The sequence below is a fragment of the Microtus ochrogaster genome, chromosome 5 (genome assembly GCF_000317375.1).
Source record: "Microtus ochrogaster isolate Prairie Vole_2 chromosome 5, MicOch1.0, whole genome shotgun sequence".
Lineage (NCBI taxonomy): Eukaryota > Metazoa > Chordata > Mammalia > Rodentia > Cricetidae > Microtus > Microtus ochrogaster.
The window spans coordinates 74,709,987-74,727,121 of NC_022012.1; the positions used below are offsets into that span (position 1 = coordinate 74,709,987).

The 17,135-nt window shown below is 40.2% G+C and overlaps 1 protein-coding gene across 3 annotated transcripts in view; it reads right to left on the reverse strand.

Moving 5' to 3' along the window:
- Ints14 (integrator complex subunit 14) overlaps positions 1 to 17,135 on the reverse strand; it is a 31,065-nt gene that overhangs the window by 12,018 nt on the left and 1,912 nt on the right. For all 3 annotated transcript variants that reach the window (XM_026779382.1, XM_013346646.2, XM_026779381.1), the window contains 7 exons: positions 15,337 to 15,617; positions 12,585 to 12,692; positions 7,744 to 7,899; positions 6,775 to 6,893; positions 6,247 to 6,389; positions 3,381 to 3,473; positions 941 to 1,085 (listed from right to left, as the gene is read on the reverse strand). In XM_026779382.1, coding sequence (XP_026635183.1) covers positions 941 to 1,085; positions 3,381 to 3,473; positions 6,247 to 6,389; positions 6,775 to 6,893; positions 7,744 to 7,899; positions 12,585 to 12,692; positions 15,337 to 15,558 — 986 coding nt within the window. In that variant the 5' untranslated portion in view covers positions 15,559 to 15,617. The remainder of the gene's footprint in view (positions 1 to 940; positions 1,086 to 3,380; positions 3,474 to 6,246; positions 6,390 to 6,774; positions 6,894 to 7,743; positions 7,900 to 12,584; positions 12,693 to 15,336; positions 15,618 to 17,135) is intronic.

Below are 17,135 nucleotides of genomic sequence, written 5' to 3' on the forward strand. Positions count from 1 at the left end.
AATTAAAAATAAATCTAAAAAAGAAAATAACTATTCTTTTTGGAATTTTCACTTAAGCAGAGTTAATCTTAACCTTTTGATCTTCTGTATCTGTCAATCATGGCCAAAGGGCTACCCCCTCTTTTCCAACACCAGGTGACACAGGAAGGGAAGCAGAAGGCTATGCAGATTTCATGACTGCAGGCGGGATGAAGCCTAGTTCTTTCCTCACAGGGCAGGAAGTCAACAAGGTGGTTACATGAGTTCTGTATGAAACATGTAGGTTAAGAACTCTGGCTCTTCAGTTTTCTATCTTTGTGACCTTGGGTGATTTCCTCTGTCTCTCTAAGCTTCAGTGTTCTCACCCCGTGCAGTGCTGAGATGATGTTAACTAACATACAGGACATACTCAGGAGAATGCCTGGACATGACAAATGCTCAATGTTAGTAGCATCTTTCTCCCCACTTAGTTCTATTTTCCCATTTTATAGATGAGGAACCTGAGTGCTAAGGTATTAAAAAGCAAGTCACAGGGTCCTATAACCAAAACCCAGACAAGCCAAACAGGATTTAAAAAGAGGAAAACTTGCCAAGTATGATTGGTATAGCTGCAATCCCAGCACTTTGGAGACTGAGGCAGGTGGATCATGGGTGTGAGATTAGCTTGGGTCATACAGCAAAATCCTCTCTCAAAAAATATAGTAAATATATGAACAAAAAATTTAAGAGGAACATAGAGAAAGCATAGACCATAAAGCCAATGTAATTACAAAGGTAGTTTCACACTTTTGGGGATGATAAAGAAGCATAAAATAATGGAGGTAGGAAAGGACAGGGAAAGGGAAGTGGACAGGGAGAGAAAAAGGTGACCAAGATCTTCCATTTCTTTCATCAGCATCTGTGAAACATTCCACCTTATCATTCCCTTTGTGTCAACCAAATACAAATGAAATCCTCCTACCCTAGCTGTACAATCGCCACCATTCCTTCCACTTTCAGGCTACCATGGAGCAGCACACAGAAGTTGGGTATTTTGCCAGCGATCTGATTGGCTGAATTTTCATCTTCATTGTCATCAGTGATGCCAGTACCCACTTCATCACCTTCTGTAAGACAGAAGCGCAAGAGTTAGCTATAAAACTAAACTCTTGACTGTTTCTTGCCTTGAAGGGAAAAATACATGGAGCTGTAAAGAAATATTACAACAAGTTGGAAAACCACAGTTTTTTGGTAAGTAATCATATAAAGACTTTTCAAATAATGTATTAATTCTATGTATATGAAACATACAGAACAGGCAACCTACAGAGAAAAGGAATATTAGACCCATGGTTAATACGGTCTCCTTGGTGGATGATGAGAAGGTTCAGAAATGGAAGGCGATGATGACTATACAAATGCTGTAAATATACTTTGAAAAGACACCACGTGGGCTGGGTGTGGTGGTGCACACCTCTAATCCCAGCACTGGGAGGCAGACAGGCAAATCTCGGTAAATTTGGAGTCGGCTTGATATAAAAAGGACAGTCAGGGTTGTCACATAGAGAAACCCTGTCTTGAAAAACAAACAAGATACCACTTAATTATATTTTTCTCTTTTAAAAAAATACACATGTACACGCCCATGTATGCAGATGCATGTGCATATGTGCACATATGTGTGGAGGCCAGAGGACAATCTCAAGTGTTATTTTCAGAATTTCATTCACTCTGAGCAGGTTTTTAACTGGCTTGGAGCTCACCAACGAGGCTACAAAGGCTGGCCAATGAGTTTCAGAGTTCCTCCTGTCTCTTGCCTCCGTAACCTTGGGATTACAAGCTTTTGTCATCCTATCTGGATTTTTCTCTTCAAAACATTTGTTTGTTTATTGAGACTGACCTACCCCAGAGTACCTGGTCTACAAGTTTGTACCCACTCAGCTTACATTGGTGACCAAACTCAGGTCTTCGTGTCTGTAAGGCAAGTTCTTTAACAACTACACTACTTCCCAGCCCATTTAAAAAAACAAACAAACCTTTCTTTTTTTGGGTGCTGGGTATCAAATTTAGGGCTTTAGATGTGATTGACACGTGCTTTACTACTGAGTTCATTTCTTCACTCCGATTATACACACTTTAAATGGAGGACACCTATGGTTTGTGAGTGACAGTCCAGAACGGTTTTGTGCCTTTCCTGTGGGAATTCAGTGAGATGCCATCAGGAGGCTTGCGGCATCAACTAAACAATCGACAAAAAAGTGTTAAGTGCGGCCTATGATGACAGTCCTTACACACCAGACACAAGTTAAGTACGCAATGGTTCCTGTATGAACTTCTTCCCTGAACTTCCCGACTCCAGGTTCTCTCCCATGCTGTTGTAGGTGAGTCTTCCTACAGTTAATGTTCCTCTAGGAACAGCCGTCTGCTTTCTTGTTCGGTCTTCACTGCAATAGTCCAGTAGAGATTGGTATTTAATGCTCCTAAAAATACCACCCTGTTCTGCCTTCCCTTATTTGCCCTTGTTTGTTCCCTGCTCCCAATACTGTGCTTATTTTCTGTCTAGTAATTATATAGGCACACCTGACCACTAGGGCAATCTGGACGTTCTCTGAGAACAGAAGTTTATAAACACAACAGTTCCAATAAGCTGCTATGGGTGAGTATTAAGATTCTGCTTGTGAACTGGGCATGGGGGCTCATGCCTGTATGCTAGCACTCAGGAGGCTCAGGCAGACACGGTGTTCTGAATTTGAGGTCAGTCTAAGGTACAGAGTGAGACCTTAGCTCATAAAACAAACAAAAGAACATCAAATGATTCTTGCTGTGAATGTGGCTGAGACAACAAGGCAGTCACAGAACATATGACGCAGTAGGTGAAGTATGACTTGCTACATATGCTTCTTGAAGAGAGCTGGTAAAAATGGTCAGTGTCGAACACAGAAAATGAACATTTCAAAAAGCTAGAGTTCGGCATATTTCAGAGGGATGCTGAATTTGGGGACATGACTTTATAGTTAATAGAGAGGCATGATCTGCAATGAAGCCTCACAATGGGGGTCACAAGCATTCAATAACATTTTATATCTTGTTTCCGACATGCTTGGCAGCAGTAGAGCAAAGCAGGTCTGTCCTTTCCCCTTCTCTCTCAGTTCCTATTAGGAAAGCTGTGGATGGGGACCCTAGAGCGGTCACCTCTCCATGAGTGCACAACCCACTGCACACTGTAATACCAGGAGTTCCCACAGTGGAAGGCAGCACCTTATCTAGTCTGGGATCTGAGGCAATACTCAATTTCTAAAATCCAATTTATTTCTTTTCCTTTAATTTCCGTACAGTGGGCCAGCTTACCATCTAACACTGAAGAACTGACTTTAGAGAACACGATGTTTCGTGTGAACAAAAGGTATGAGACAAGAACTCACCTTTGTTAAGTGCTATGGGCAAGACCAAATGCCTGGACAAAACTGGGGGGCTGGAGATATCAGCTATGTCAATAAAGCCCACTATTTCCAAGTCTGTAAGAGAGGAGCAAACACAGAATTATTCACACTAGGAAACTACATTGTCGTTGATGTGTGAAAATACAAGACCTGGGAAAATTGTTAAACTTTACTCAGAATCATGAATAATTTCCATTTAAGTAGATCAAACAATAATGACTCTTTTATTTAATGAATTCAAGTTTTAAAATAAAACTAGGTAAACTTTATTTTTATGAGTCTAGGGCATTAACCAATGCAAAAGCTTAAAGGTCAAATTCCTCTGTATAATCAAGGGCAGTGAGAAGGGGGTGGAAAATGAAAATTAAGCACCGACAACACTCTTACTCAGCCTTGGAGAGTAAAGCCATCACTTTAAGAACACTTCTTTGGGGTGGGGGAGACAGGTCTCACAGTTAAGAGTGCTTGAGCACAAAGATTTCAGTTAGAATCCCCAGCACTTCCATAAATACAAAACCAAAAAACCAGGACATAAAAGATGTTCCTGTAACTCAGGATTGAGGGAGGTAGACAAGAGGAGCCTGGTAGACTGCCGGCAGCCAGCAGAGTTTAGTGAGACCTGTGTCAAGGTGATAAGGCAGGGAATGATAGAGAAGACCCCAATGTCTTCCTCTGGTCTCTATATATACCTGCATGGGCACCTGCACCTGCACAGCCACACTCAAAAAGAACATTTCCTTGAGAAAGAAATACATTTTTTTTTTTTTTTTTTTTTTTTAGTTTTTCGAGACAGGGTTTCTCTGTAGCTTTGGAGCCTGTCCTGGCACTAGCTCTTGTAGACCAGGCTGGTCTCGAACTCACAGAGATCCGCTTGCCTCTGCCTCCCGAGTGCTGGGATTAAAGGCGTGTGCCACCACTGCCCGGCTAAGAAATACATTCTATACAAAATCAATATGATAATGATTCATTCCCTTTATAGCAGTTATACTACAGTCCCAAGTTATTTCCTCAAAAGCTAAAATAAATAAAAGTTCATGGGTAGATGTGGTGGTATACAACTTTAACCCTAGTACCCAGGAGACAGAGATTGGTGAATCTCTGTGAGTTCAAGGCTGGCCTGATTTATATGGTGAGTTCCAGGCCAGTCAGAACTATCTAGTGAGACCATCTCAAAACTAAAATAAAAAAATTAAAAGTTAAACAGAATTTTTGTTTTTATTTGTTTTTTTTTGAAACAGGGTTTCATTGTGTAGCCCTGGCTGCCCTGGAACTCACTCTGCAGCCCAGGCTAGCCTTGAACTCAGAGATCCACCTGCCTCTGCCACCTAGTGCTGGGATTCAAGACGTGCACCACCACCACTGGCTCAATCGGACTTTTAATAAAATGCTTGGTTATATAAGCAATTAACACAAAATTATGAAAACACTAAAAATTGTAAAGAAAATAGATTCATTATTCTTCATAAAAGGAAACCTCTATAAGTTGTTGTTAAATTTTTCTTCTAAGTCTACCAACAGCACAGCCACATTAGCAAAACAATTTAAAATACCAGAACCATGCCATGGTATGTGCTTCCCTGGAGACCTGCTGTCAGCACCTCCTGAGCTAAGCATCCAATGCTGACAGCTTTCAACTGAGTAGGACAGGGCCTACAGCAAACACTTTACTGATCTAGGTAGGAATTACACAATTATCATAAGACTAAAAGTTTATATTGGAAAGAAAAGAAATATTCAAATAAAGGGCAGGAAGGAAGTATAATTTAATTGGTTTGAAGGCAACAAAACATTAGGTGCGGTTTAATATACTGTTACAATTAGACAGCCAAAAGCCAAAGCAAAAAGTCTGCTCACAGGCTTTCATTCTAAAACAACAAACATTTATTTATTACACGCTTATTTTTAATCATTTATTGACTGAGCAATTATCTGTTAAGCATCTAGTAAGTGTCAGACTATAGACCAGTTATCAACAAGACAGACAGTGGTGATACCCATCCCTAAGAGCTTTGGAGTCCTTTGACTAACGGGAGACAATTCTCTTTCCCGCCTGCCATTTTTCACAACTCAAGGTTGTTAAATGCAGCTAGGCATGGCATCAGCAAATATGTACTATATCAGAGCAGTAGGACACGAAAGCATTTCATTTTAGTTGTAACACAAGAAGCAGAGCTGGAATGGTTCAATCTATCAGAACCAAGAGCTCAGTCAGTGACTGACTGCTTCATTCCCTACACTGAGTCAGAAGGATTGGAAGAAGCAACTTCCAAGATCACAGGAAAAGTCAGAGACAAGTCTAGAAGAAGACAACTCTTCAAATAGCACCTTAGTTATGATGCCAATTAATCTCAGTATCTTTACTAAGAATCCTCTCAGCAGGGTAGTGGTGGCACACACCTTTAATCCCAGCACTCGGGGAGGCAGAGGCAGGTGGATCTCTGTGAGTTCAAGGCCAACCTGGTCTACAAGAGCTAGTTCCAGGACAGCCTCCAAAGCTACAGAGAAGCATTGTCTTGACCCCCCCCCCCCGCCAAAAAAAACAAACAAACAAACCAAAAACCAAAAAAAGAGTCATCTCAAGTGACTAAAACAGCTCAGCTGGGAGAACACTAGATTGAAGATACACCTTATCATTTGAAGTCAACCTGGTCATTATTCTAACCCAGTAATACATAGTTACAGTGACCAGAGATTGGAGATTAACTCAAGATCTCACTGTGAAAGATAATAACCTGCCACCTCTTAGGTAAAATAAAGATAACAGGAAATAGAGGAGTAATAGAAAGATAATAGAAAGATAATAGAAAGATAATAAAAAGATAATAGAAGGAAATTTCAAAAAAGTTACCCGTGTTAATGACTTTAGGGATAGGATCAATTTCTTCATCTATAACAAAAGGTTCTGGCCTGGGGAAGACTTGTACATCAGCCGTTAGGTGGCCACACTTGAGAACAGCATGGAAAGGTGTGTACGCCAGGTCTATCAGCTTTCTAGAATATGTTATAGGAACAGAGATATGACACATATACAAGAAATCCTTAAACATTCAAATTCTGTTATTTTCTCCCATTGATTCTAAGACTAAACTCGAGTATTTGTGACAGAGGATACAAGCCGACATTGTGGTGAGATTTCAATTCATATACTTTAACCTTTGAAACTGCTGAGCCAATTGTAAGTCAGTTCTGCAAGCATTACAGACGTAGTCACGCCTAACTGAAAACAGAGTAAGCTTTTAAACTACTACTTCCGATAACTTTATCTGAGAAAAACTAAATCACACAATCAGCAATAATAAAACAGATATCCTTCCTGGCTATCACTTTATGATCTGGATTAAATATAAAGGTGAAAAAGCTTTACAAGTATACTCACCCAAACATAGACTGTACATTTTTCAAACACAGGGGGCCATCAATAGTAAAAATTTGCCCCTCACCATTGTTTAAGTCTATAAGTCGTTCAAGGCATTCCAAGGAGTCAGTGCTCTGAAGCTGCAAAGCCAAAGCAATGACCTCTTTAGTGTGGCACAAAGTACCAATTACTCAGTACACCAAGCTAACACCATCATGACACCTGCAGGAAATGACTGAGATGATTTTAACAGAAATAACAAAGAAATAGCTATGATTTGACTCAAAGCTACAAAAGAGTAAAGTAATAAAGACATGATACGAGTAGCGCCACTTCAGACAGAATCAGACATTCCAGGAAGCCTGGCTGGCCTCTCCTCAGGAAGGTGTTTCTAACATGGTTTGGTAAAACCATCATCTACAGTTTTCCTTTCTCTGCTTTTGAGACAGGGGTTCACTATGTAGCCCTGGCTAGCCTAGAACCTGCTATGAATACTGGGCTGGCTTCAAACTCAGAGATCCATTTGCCTTTCATCTATATTTTACAATAGAAAAAAACGGAAGTGGAGAAAAGTTAAATACTTTTCTCAAATGGCAAAACTAGGAAGTCTAGCATTTAATAAAACATATCTGACAATAATATTATTTTACCCCCTAAAATTAAAGCACATAAACTCTTTCAATATTTCTTCTGGGATGGATATAAGAATTCCTGGATAAGAGACATAATTAACACCCCTCAAACAAAACAAAACAAAAAAACCACCTGGCTCTTCCACAACCCACCAGTAAGAAGAAAGACAGCCACAGCTATGTTCCCAAGCTGGGTACCTCTGAATGTCAATGAGCATTTGAGATGCAGTCTTTTCGGGTGAAACCAGTGGAAACAATGTTTCAGTGCCTATAATGCAGCATTGGCAACCAAATGTACCAACAAAGAGAGCTAGTCTAAAATTTAATCAAACTAACAAGAGCTGAGGAAAAGTCTTACCTCCTCTAGGTTGGCCATGCACATGACATACAACTTAGATGGGAAAGGGAAGGGGAGTGGGAATCTGTTGCTCTCGCTCCTTTGATTCTGAGTAGCTAGGGAATGTCGCAGTGATCCTCTGCCAATGCCAAGACAGCCATCAGTCACCAGAACAACCTGTTTGTAAAGACAGGAGGCTTGTACGTTAAATGCTATATTTATTATTCTCTACTCTTGCTAGAAAGAAGCAAGGGGAGGATCTGTGGGGTGACAGGAAGATCCTATGTTTCATACATATATAAAGCGTCTTATTCTTTGAGAAGTCCAGATACATAAATGTATTTTGACGATATCCACTTTCTCACTCTCCTCCATTTCTCCCCAGGCTACTCCCAAAACATGATCTCAATTTTACTTCATCCTTCTCTTTTCTATATTTTTAAAAATCACCTGCTGAACACAATTAATGCTACCTTTATTCATATGAGTGTGGGGCCACTCCTGGAGCAGAGCAACCTACAAGGGGCCACACCTTCAAGGACAAATTACTTTCCTTCCTTTTGCAGTTACCAACTGCCAATATCTCCTCAGCTATGAATGGGGCTCGTGAGCCCTTCCTGATACACAAAGGAATCTTTACTAGCTTCATCTTGTCAGGTAACCACAACTGCTGTGAGCTCATGTCACAGCACTCCTCCCTATCTTCCTGCTCTCACATTCTCTCTTCAGCCTCTTCCCCAGGGTTTCCTGAACACATCTTTTTTTTTTTTTTTTTTTTGTTTTTTTGTTTTTCGAGACAGGGTTTCTCTGTGGTTTTGGAGCCTGTCCTGGAACTCTCTTTGTAGACCAGGCTGGCCTCGAACTCACAGAGATCCACCTGCCTCTGCCTCCCAAGTGCTGGGATTAAAGGCGTGCGCCACCACCGCCCGGCCTGAACACATCTTTATTGAAGTGGTGTTTATATAGGTATATGCATTTGGAAGTCAATGAACCATGTATTTAAAACGCATACACTATTTCATTTAATTGTTATTTTTGTTTTGTTTTGTAAAAGACAGGGCCTCACTTTTTAGCTCTGGCTGACTTAGAATTCACTATGTAGATCAGGCTGCCCTCTAACACACAGAGATCTGCCTGCCTCTGCCTTCTGTGTGCTGGGAATAAAGGTGTGGACCACCACATCCAACTCTAGTTATTTTTTGAATCTACCTTTGAACATTTAAAGGAAAAAAGCAATCATAGCCAATTTTTACTTAATAGATAAGGAATCAGGACTTAAGGCACTGGTCTAAGAAATGGTAAGACACAGTGATATGGGTTCCTCAAGGAAAGAGCCCCAAATTTGAATTGTGCTACTTCATTTTAAAGATGACAAATCCTCTTCTTGGTCAGCTGAAAAGACAACTACTTTTAAAATGCATCTGGCACTGTCACTTGTCCTCACTACTAAGTGTAAAAATATGTCAGCCCATTTTGGCAGCAACAAGACTTTTTAAAAAACACACGTTTAACTTGTAATTTGAAAACAGATCTGAAAATGGTATCTGAAAAGCCATTTTCTCTTTTCCACGGCTTTAGGGTGATAGTGAAGCCCTAATGGACTTCCTAAGCGTCCCGAGGGAAGACTAATTTAGTTCTCTTTGCCTAGTGGTGGCTGCACCACATGGGGCACCAACACTGGCACTGACTTCACCACAGAATACAGAACAGAGGTTCCCTGGGTGGAGATCATCTTTTGGGAAGGTAGTCAATTGACTACGGGGCAATTTCTTCTTCCAGGAACCAACAATCTAAATAGTATGATTTACTTCTTATACTAGCTTTTATAGATGCTGGTGTGTGTGTGTGTGTGTACACATGACATGTGTAAGTGGAGGTCAGAGGGCATCTTTATGAACTCAGCCCTTTCCTTTCGTCTCACATGGGTTCTGTGGATTGAACTCAGGTGCCAGGCTTTTGAAGCGTGAGCACCTCACCCACTGAGCCATCCCACCAGCTGCAGACGTGTTTTATGACAGATTATATGTAATGCCCAAGAGAAACACTACTCAGATAATGAAGGTACAATCTGGCTGTTCAAAGTGTTAGCCAAAAAAACCCCACATTTAAATAAATTTCATATTAACTGTAAAATCAGTAATTGTAAAATCACCAGTAATTATCATTTCTAATATAGTACTTTGGATTTTATACATTTAGCAAGTCTATATGGATTTAGGCGTTCTGACACAGTTCATCTCCAATTCAGGTTCTTCTTTCCCCCTTAAAAAAACGAACAAACACTGTGAGTTCGAGACCAGCCTGGTCTACAGAGCTAGTTCCAGGACAGGCTCCAAAGCCACAGAGAAACCCTGTCTCGAAAAACCAAAAGAAAAAAACAAAAAACGAACAAACAAAACAAAACAAAACAAAATCTAAACAAAAGATGAAAAGGTGATGTCTGCATGTTACAAAGGTCTAGCCCTTAAAATCAGTCCTGACCCCTCTCATCACAGAAGAGCAAATGAAACCAGTATCTGGCTGTTCAGAAGATACTGACAAAAAACTTCATTTATTCAGTTTATTATTAGAAAAATCAGATACTCATTTGAATATTTCAGGCACGCACATGGTACACAGACATATATGCAGGCAAGGAAAATGATGCCTATAAAGTTATGTACTGCTTTCCTGAAAAGAATTAATCAAAAGACATTTGCTGTCTTCTTAAAGGTTTATTTTGTTTTTTTATGTGTATGTCCTACATGTATATACATGCGCCACAGGTGTGCCTGATGTCAGAGGAAGACAAAAGAGGGCATCCACCCATCAGCTCTCCTGGAGTTACAGACAGTTGTGAGTTACACTGTGGGTGCTGGAAAGCCACACCGAGGTCCTCTGCACAAACACCGAGTGTTCCTAACTATGCCATCTCGCCAGCCCCATTTGTTGTTTTCTTTTTCTTTTTCTTTTTTTTTGCTTTTTCGAGACAGGGTTTCTCTGTGGTTTTGGAGCCTGTCCTGGAACTAGCTCTGTAGACCAGGCTGGTCTCGACTGCCTCCCGAGTGCTGGGATTAAAGGCGTGCGCCACCACCGCCCGGCCCATTTGTTGTTTTCATTAACAAATGTTTACTAAAGTGATTTGACTTAACTGTCTAAAGTAACACAGGGTCTTTATGAGCTCAAGAATTTAAACAGTGTGGTGTTCACTCTAGTAAAAAAGTTTTTTTTAATTTTTTTCCAAAATTTGACTTGAGATATAATTTTCATGCAGCAAAAATGAGTGGTTTTAGTATACAGTTCTGACCACCGCATTTAATTCTGTAAGCATTCCTACAATCTAGAGAACAGGTTTGTAACATGCCCTACATCCTCTTCCACGTCTTTTCAATCATGTCTCTATGTCTTCTCAATTAACCTCTAGCCTTTCTTCACTGCCAAGCAACTTCAATCTTAAAACTACTGTTGCTGGGGTTTTAAATTTTTTTTATTTTGTGTGTATGAGTGTTTTGCCTGTATGTATATCTGTACATTGTGTGTGTACCTGATACCCAAGGACGGCAGAAGAAGGCATCAGATCCCCTGAGACTGGCATTACAAACAGTTAGGAACTGCCATGTCAGTGCTGGGAATCAAATCCGGGTCCTCTGTAAGAACAGTCAGTGCTCTAATCACAGAGTCACACCTCCTCACTGTAATTTTCTTTGTATAGGTGTTTGTGTGTATGTCTGTACACCATGTACATGCCTCATGGCCTTGGATACCCTGGGACTGTGGTCACAGAGAGTTATGAGCAGCCATGTGGGAGCTGGGAATTGAACCCAAGATCTCTGGAAGAGCAGTCCGTACTCTTAACTGCTGAGCCACTCTCCAGCCCCCTTGTGTTGTTTCTGTAAGACAGGGTCTCACTTCATAGCACAGGCTAGTCTTGAATTGGCAATCTCCCAGTCTTGTCTCCTAAGCACTGCAATTATAGGTGTATGATATGTGCCTGGCTTTACACATTTATTGTGAATTAGAAAATAAAATACTAATTATGCCATTGATATTACTGAGGAAACTGACCCTCTAATAGAAAGGCCTACATCATATACTGGGGCAAACGGGCCCAGAGGCCATAATCTAACCATTGTCTAGTTTTGTAGATAAAGCAACATAGCCATCCTCATTCACTTCTTATGCTATGGCTCTATCATACTCTAACTACAGAACTCAGTGAGCGTGAGCGGGACAGAAATCTGCAAAGCCTAAATACAGAAAAACTGTTATAATAATTTTCCTGTTAGCAGTATTTGTTTTCTCCTTTTAAATAAGCCACTACTTCTCAAAGTATCAGTTTACACCAGACATCTAATTAATTCTCTTTCCTGTTGCTACTCTGCTTTGTTTTGATGCTAATAGGGAACCACTGTAGGTTTCACAAAAGGAGCAAGACAGCTTTTGATACTTCTCTACTTCACTTCCATACAATTTAGAGTTGAGACAGAAGTTTGCTGAATAAATACTACACTGAAGGAATAAAGAAAGACCAGACTATACTGATGTTTACAATTCTACCACTCAAAACTACAATTACCCTTTCCAGGGAACACAGTTCTTATACTCCACTGGGAGCCCTTTGTCTCTTCTACAAATGGTGCTACTTTGTAGTAAGCCGATTTGCTTTGCTTTCCTTGAGGGATCATTTTGCTGCTTCATGAGCACATTAGCATGATGTGATGAGTTAGGGTGATTCAGAGCCTTTTCCAAATACCAATGGTGTAAGATATAGTTTCTAGAATGATGAAGCTGTGTCGTCTGCTGATGGAATAAGCTAAAGAAAATCAAAGCACTCAGCAGTTGTCGCTTTTAACTTAGGGTGATGAGAAAGAATTGATCATTACCTGGCAAGGAATAGCTCCACCCCATTCTTGCTGGACAATATTGCAAACGCCAACTAATGCAGACTCCAAGCAGGTTTTGTCATAATCATCCATGTTACTCAGTGCTTCCTTGTAGAATAAAAACACAAGCGCTTACTGTTCTTTATTGTTTGTTATCAGAAAACACAGATTGTTCAAAGCATACATGCTACACAGGGTACACCAAGTCTCTGAGAGCCACAAAGCACAGGTTCCTTAGAGAAAAACAATGAGATAGATTTTTCTCAACTATAAAGGATATTTAAATTAGCTTTCTTTATTCTCTCCTCTTATTAGGTGAGCGTGGGCAGTTCCAAGCCTGTGTCTAAGTGGACTTGAAGGAAAATGAAAATTACCGAAATTAAGAACTAAAACACATTACAAAAATGAAAATTACAACTGTATTCAACCTTAACCACATGTCTTTTTCTTTTTCTTTCTCTTTTTTTTTTCAAGACAGAGTTTCTCTGTGTAGCCCTGACTATCCTGAAACTCATTCTGTAGATCAGACCGGCTCCAAACTCAGAGATCCACTTGCCTCTCTGTCTTCTGTGCTGGGATTAGAGGCGTGCACCACTACTGCCCAGCTATTACTCACATCTTAAACACCATTTCCAGCATTTATATACATTTGACCATCTTGCCACTGTCTCTTTTAAATAGGGAAACCGAGGTTCAGAATGATGAAGTAACTTTCTCATGATAGGAGGTGACGGCGCCTACATCTGAATCCCAGCAGACTGACTTCAGGATTCAAGATCTTAATTATGGCTTCTCAGTGCCATATATAGCAATTCTCCAAATTTCAGAACCCTGAATATCAGACTCCTTAAGCGTAATCACTTGTGAGAAAAATAGTAAAAGCCAGGCAGGGTGGTGCATGTCTGTAATGCCAGTACTTAAGAGGCTAAGGAAGATTGAGAATTGGAGGTCTGCCTGGATTATACAAAAGACCTTGTCTTAAATCCCCTCAAAGTGAACTAGTACATTTAGAAGAAAAAATAAAATGGGAGCTAAAAAAGGACCACTTTGAACTGGGTGGTGTGGCACACGCTTTTAATCCCAGCACTCAGGGGGCAAAGGCAGGAGGATTTCTTTGAGTTCAAGGCCAGTGTGGTCTACAGGAGCTAGTTCCAGGATAGGCACCAAAGCTACACAGAGAAACCCTGTCCTGAAAAATGGGAAAAAAAAGAGAGAGAACGCCTTAACAAAAATGTTTTCCTTACATACATATTTAAAACACTTAATTTGTGTGTATGTCTGTATATATTATACATGTGCACCACATACATGCAAGAGCAATAAGTGCTCTTAACTGCTGAGTCATTTCTCCCACCCCCTTTCCATATATGTGTGTGTGTGTGTGTGTGTGTGTAGATAGATAGATAGACAGACAGACAGATAGTATTTATGCATACAGTGTTCTGCCTACATGTATCCCTCCCTGCAGGCCAAAAGAGGGTACCAGATTTCATTACAGATGGTTGTAAGTTACCATGTGGTTGCTGGGAATTGAACTCAGGACCTCTAGCAGAGCAGCCAGTGCTCTTAACCTCTGAGCTATCTCTCCAGCCCCCATAAATATATATATATATATATATATATTTTCCTTTTTTTTTTGGTTTTTCGAGACAGGGTTTCTCTGTGGTTTTTGGAGCCTGTCCTGGAACTAGCTCTGTAGACCAGGCTGGTCTCGAACTCACAGAGATCCGCCTGCCTCTGCCTCCCGAGTGCTGGGATTAAAGGCGTGCGCCACCACCACCCGGCTCCATAAATATATTTTTAATTCAGTCTAAATTGACCCTTGCTTTCTAACTTGCTTAACTATCACTTAAACTATTCAGTTTAATTCCACAAATACAAGGGGACAAGGTACTATGTTAAGCACTCCTGGAAATATCAATGATTTAAAGATGTCAGAAAGTAAATTCTTTGGCACACTGCAGAAAAGCCTTGAATATAATAAATAGCTACTGGCCAAGGTTTAAAAAGTGTATCTTGGGCCTGGCAGTGGTGGTGGCACATGTCTTTAATCCCAGCACTCAGGAGGCAAAGACAGGCGGATCTCTGTGAGTTCAAGGCCAGCCTGGTCTACAGAGTTCCACAACAGCCAAGGCTGCATAGAGATGTCCTGTCCTGAAAAACAAAACAGAACAAAAAAAAATCAAAGCTATCTGTCAGAGAGAAAAAGTAATTTTGAATTTCTGTAATAATGAGTTTTTTTAAAAAATATTTTTATGGTTTATTTAACTTTATTTTATGTGCATTGGTGTGAAGGTGTCAGATCCCCTGCAACTGGATCTTCAGACAGTTGTGAGCTGCCATATGGGTGCTGGGAATTAAACCCGGGTCCTCTGGAAGAGCAGTCAGTGCTCTTAACCACTGAGCCATATCTCCAGCCCCTGTAATAATGATTTTTAAAAAGCGAGGATGACCACTTTTCAGTTCCTTAGGTTTTATGGGAAGGCAGAAATGATGTTAGACATAAAGATGCTAAATTCTAGCACACAGAGCACTATCCTCAGTTTCCAAAATCCAAGAAAAGAAAATAATGCACATTCCTATTTCATGGCTTTGCCAGCGGAAAGCTAGGACCATGTGAACCTCGTTTTCAGTTATAGATTGCATACCTAAATTCCAAGTCCTAAAGTCAGTCCACAATCACAATACTGTTATCTCCCAGTATATGTGGGCTCCGTCAAAATGTACCTACAATAATTGATCCTGTGAGTACCTGCAGGGTGTTGTAATCTCTTGTGAAGGGGACCATCAGTTCCCAAAGTGATGAAAAAACCACCAGTGCTGTAAATTCAAGCTTGTAGTTTGTGGCCATGTGTTCAAATAGCATCGTCAAGCCGTGGGCAGCCAGGTGCTTCCGCTGGTATTCCTCAGACCCCTCGACAGACACAGGTCGGGTCATGGAAAGGGACACATCCATTACCACCACAGTGGGCATGATGGCACAATTCTAGCACTCCCCCTCAGAACAGAGGGCCAGCTACAATCGGAGAAATGCTGTGGAAAAGAATAAGATCTTACATATCCTGGGAAGGAAAGTTTTCAACACAATTTTAACCAGTTTCCTAGAAATATATGGAGGTAAGCCCCAGAGAATTAAGGGAGAAGGAGAACAAGAAGACTGGTTCACTGTGAGGGCCTCTCCTGGCCACACCCACTAAGCAGGCCTAATTCAAGGGCATTAAATGCAGAAGTGCATTACATAAACTCAGATAGTCCCTGACTCCAAACTTTTCAGTTTCACACAACTTAATACAATAAACACTCCTACATCAATGCCTTAATTTATTGAAGAGCACATCTAGCCATCAAATGCAATGTACTACCTGACATTCGACTGTTTTTTTTTTGCTACTATCTTGATGAATACTGTAGCATTAGTACAAGGGTTTAATTCCTCTGTGGCTTGGTGCCTTTCTTTTAGGAAAAGAAAAATTAAAAATCTCTATGAAAGTTAAAATTTCTTCATGAAACTGTGTAAAAGAATAAAAATATAGTAATGGAAGAAAGGAAGAGCTCTTTAAGATTATGAAATAAGCTCAGTATGGAGAAAATGCTTCTGTTCTCAAGAATAAAGTTCCCAGACACACAGATCTGCTCATGTGGATAGAGACTGCTGCCCCTTTATTAATCTGCAGATGCAATAAAATGTTAAAGAGCTAAAATAAATGACAGATTTAGAAAATATTTATGTATAAAGAATGAAGTTTTTAAAAAGCAGTTCATAATACATGTGTGTTTGTGCCTGCATGCATGTGTGTGTACACTGCATGTGAATTCATAAAAATTATACTGTAGGTCAGGCATGGTAGCATTAGCCCCAGCTTTAATCCAAGCACCTGAGAGGTAGATTTGTGAGTTCAAGGCCAGTTTGGATTACATAGTGAGTTCCAAGACAGCCAGGACTATATAGTAAGACTCTGTCTCAAAAAATAAAAACTTAAAATGACATTGTAAGCCACAATTGTACATGTCTGTAATTTGGGCTCTCCGGAGGTGGAGACAGGAGGATCAGAACTCCAAGGTCATTATTAGTTTCTAAGATGTTTGAGGCCAGTCTGAATTATATGAAATCCTGTCTCAAAAGACTAAAATAATAAAAATCACATTGCATATACTATACACAATCAGGGCAGACTCATCAGGTTCAAAATTTAGTTTTACTAACTTAACAAGAGGCAGATTTCCTGTTAGGTATATGACCAACTATATATTCTAGAATTCCTCTTGTAAGTAGGTTGTTGGAAACTGAGCACAGACTGGGTCTTGGAAACAATGTTATATGTAAGGGTTAGAGATGCAGATCAAACAGGAGAAGCCTTTTTACCACAATGACCAGAGATACATCTTAAATATTGTAACATCTTGTGTATCCAATACCAATAAAGTTAACCCAGAGAAAAGAACTGCTTTTTCAGACTCCCTAGACATCCAAATGTTAAGACAGTCTGAAAGAAAATTAAAAGAAAAACAAATTTATTTTTATTCAGTGTGTGTGTCTGTGTGAGTGCATGC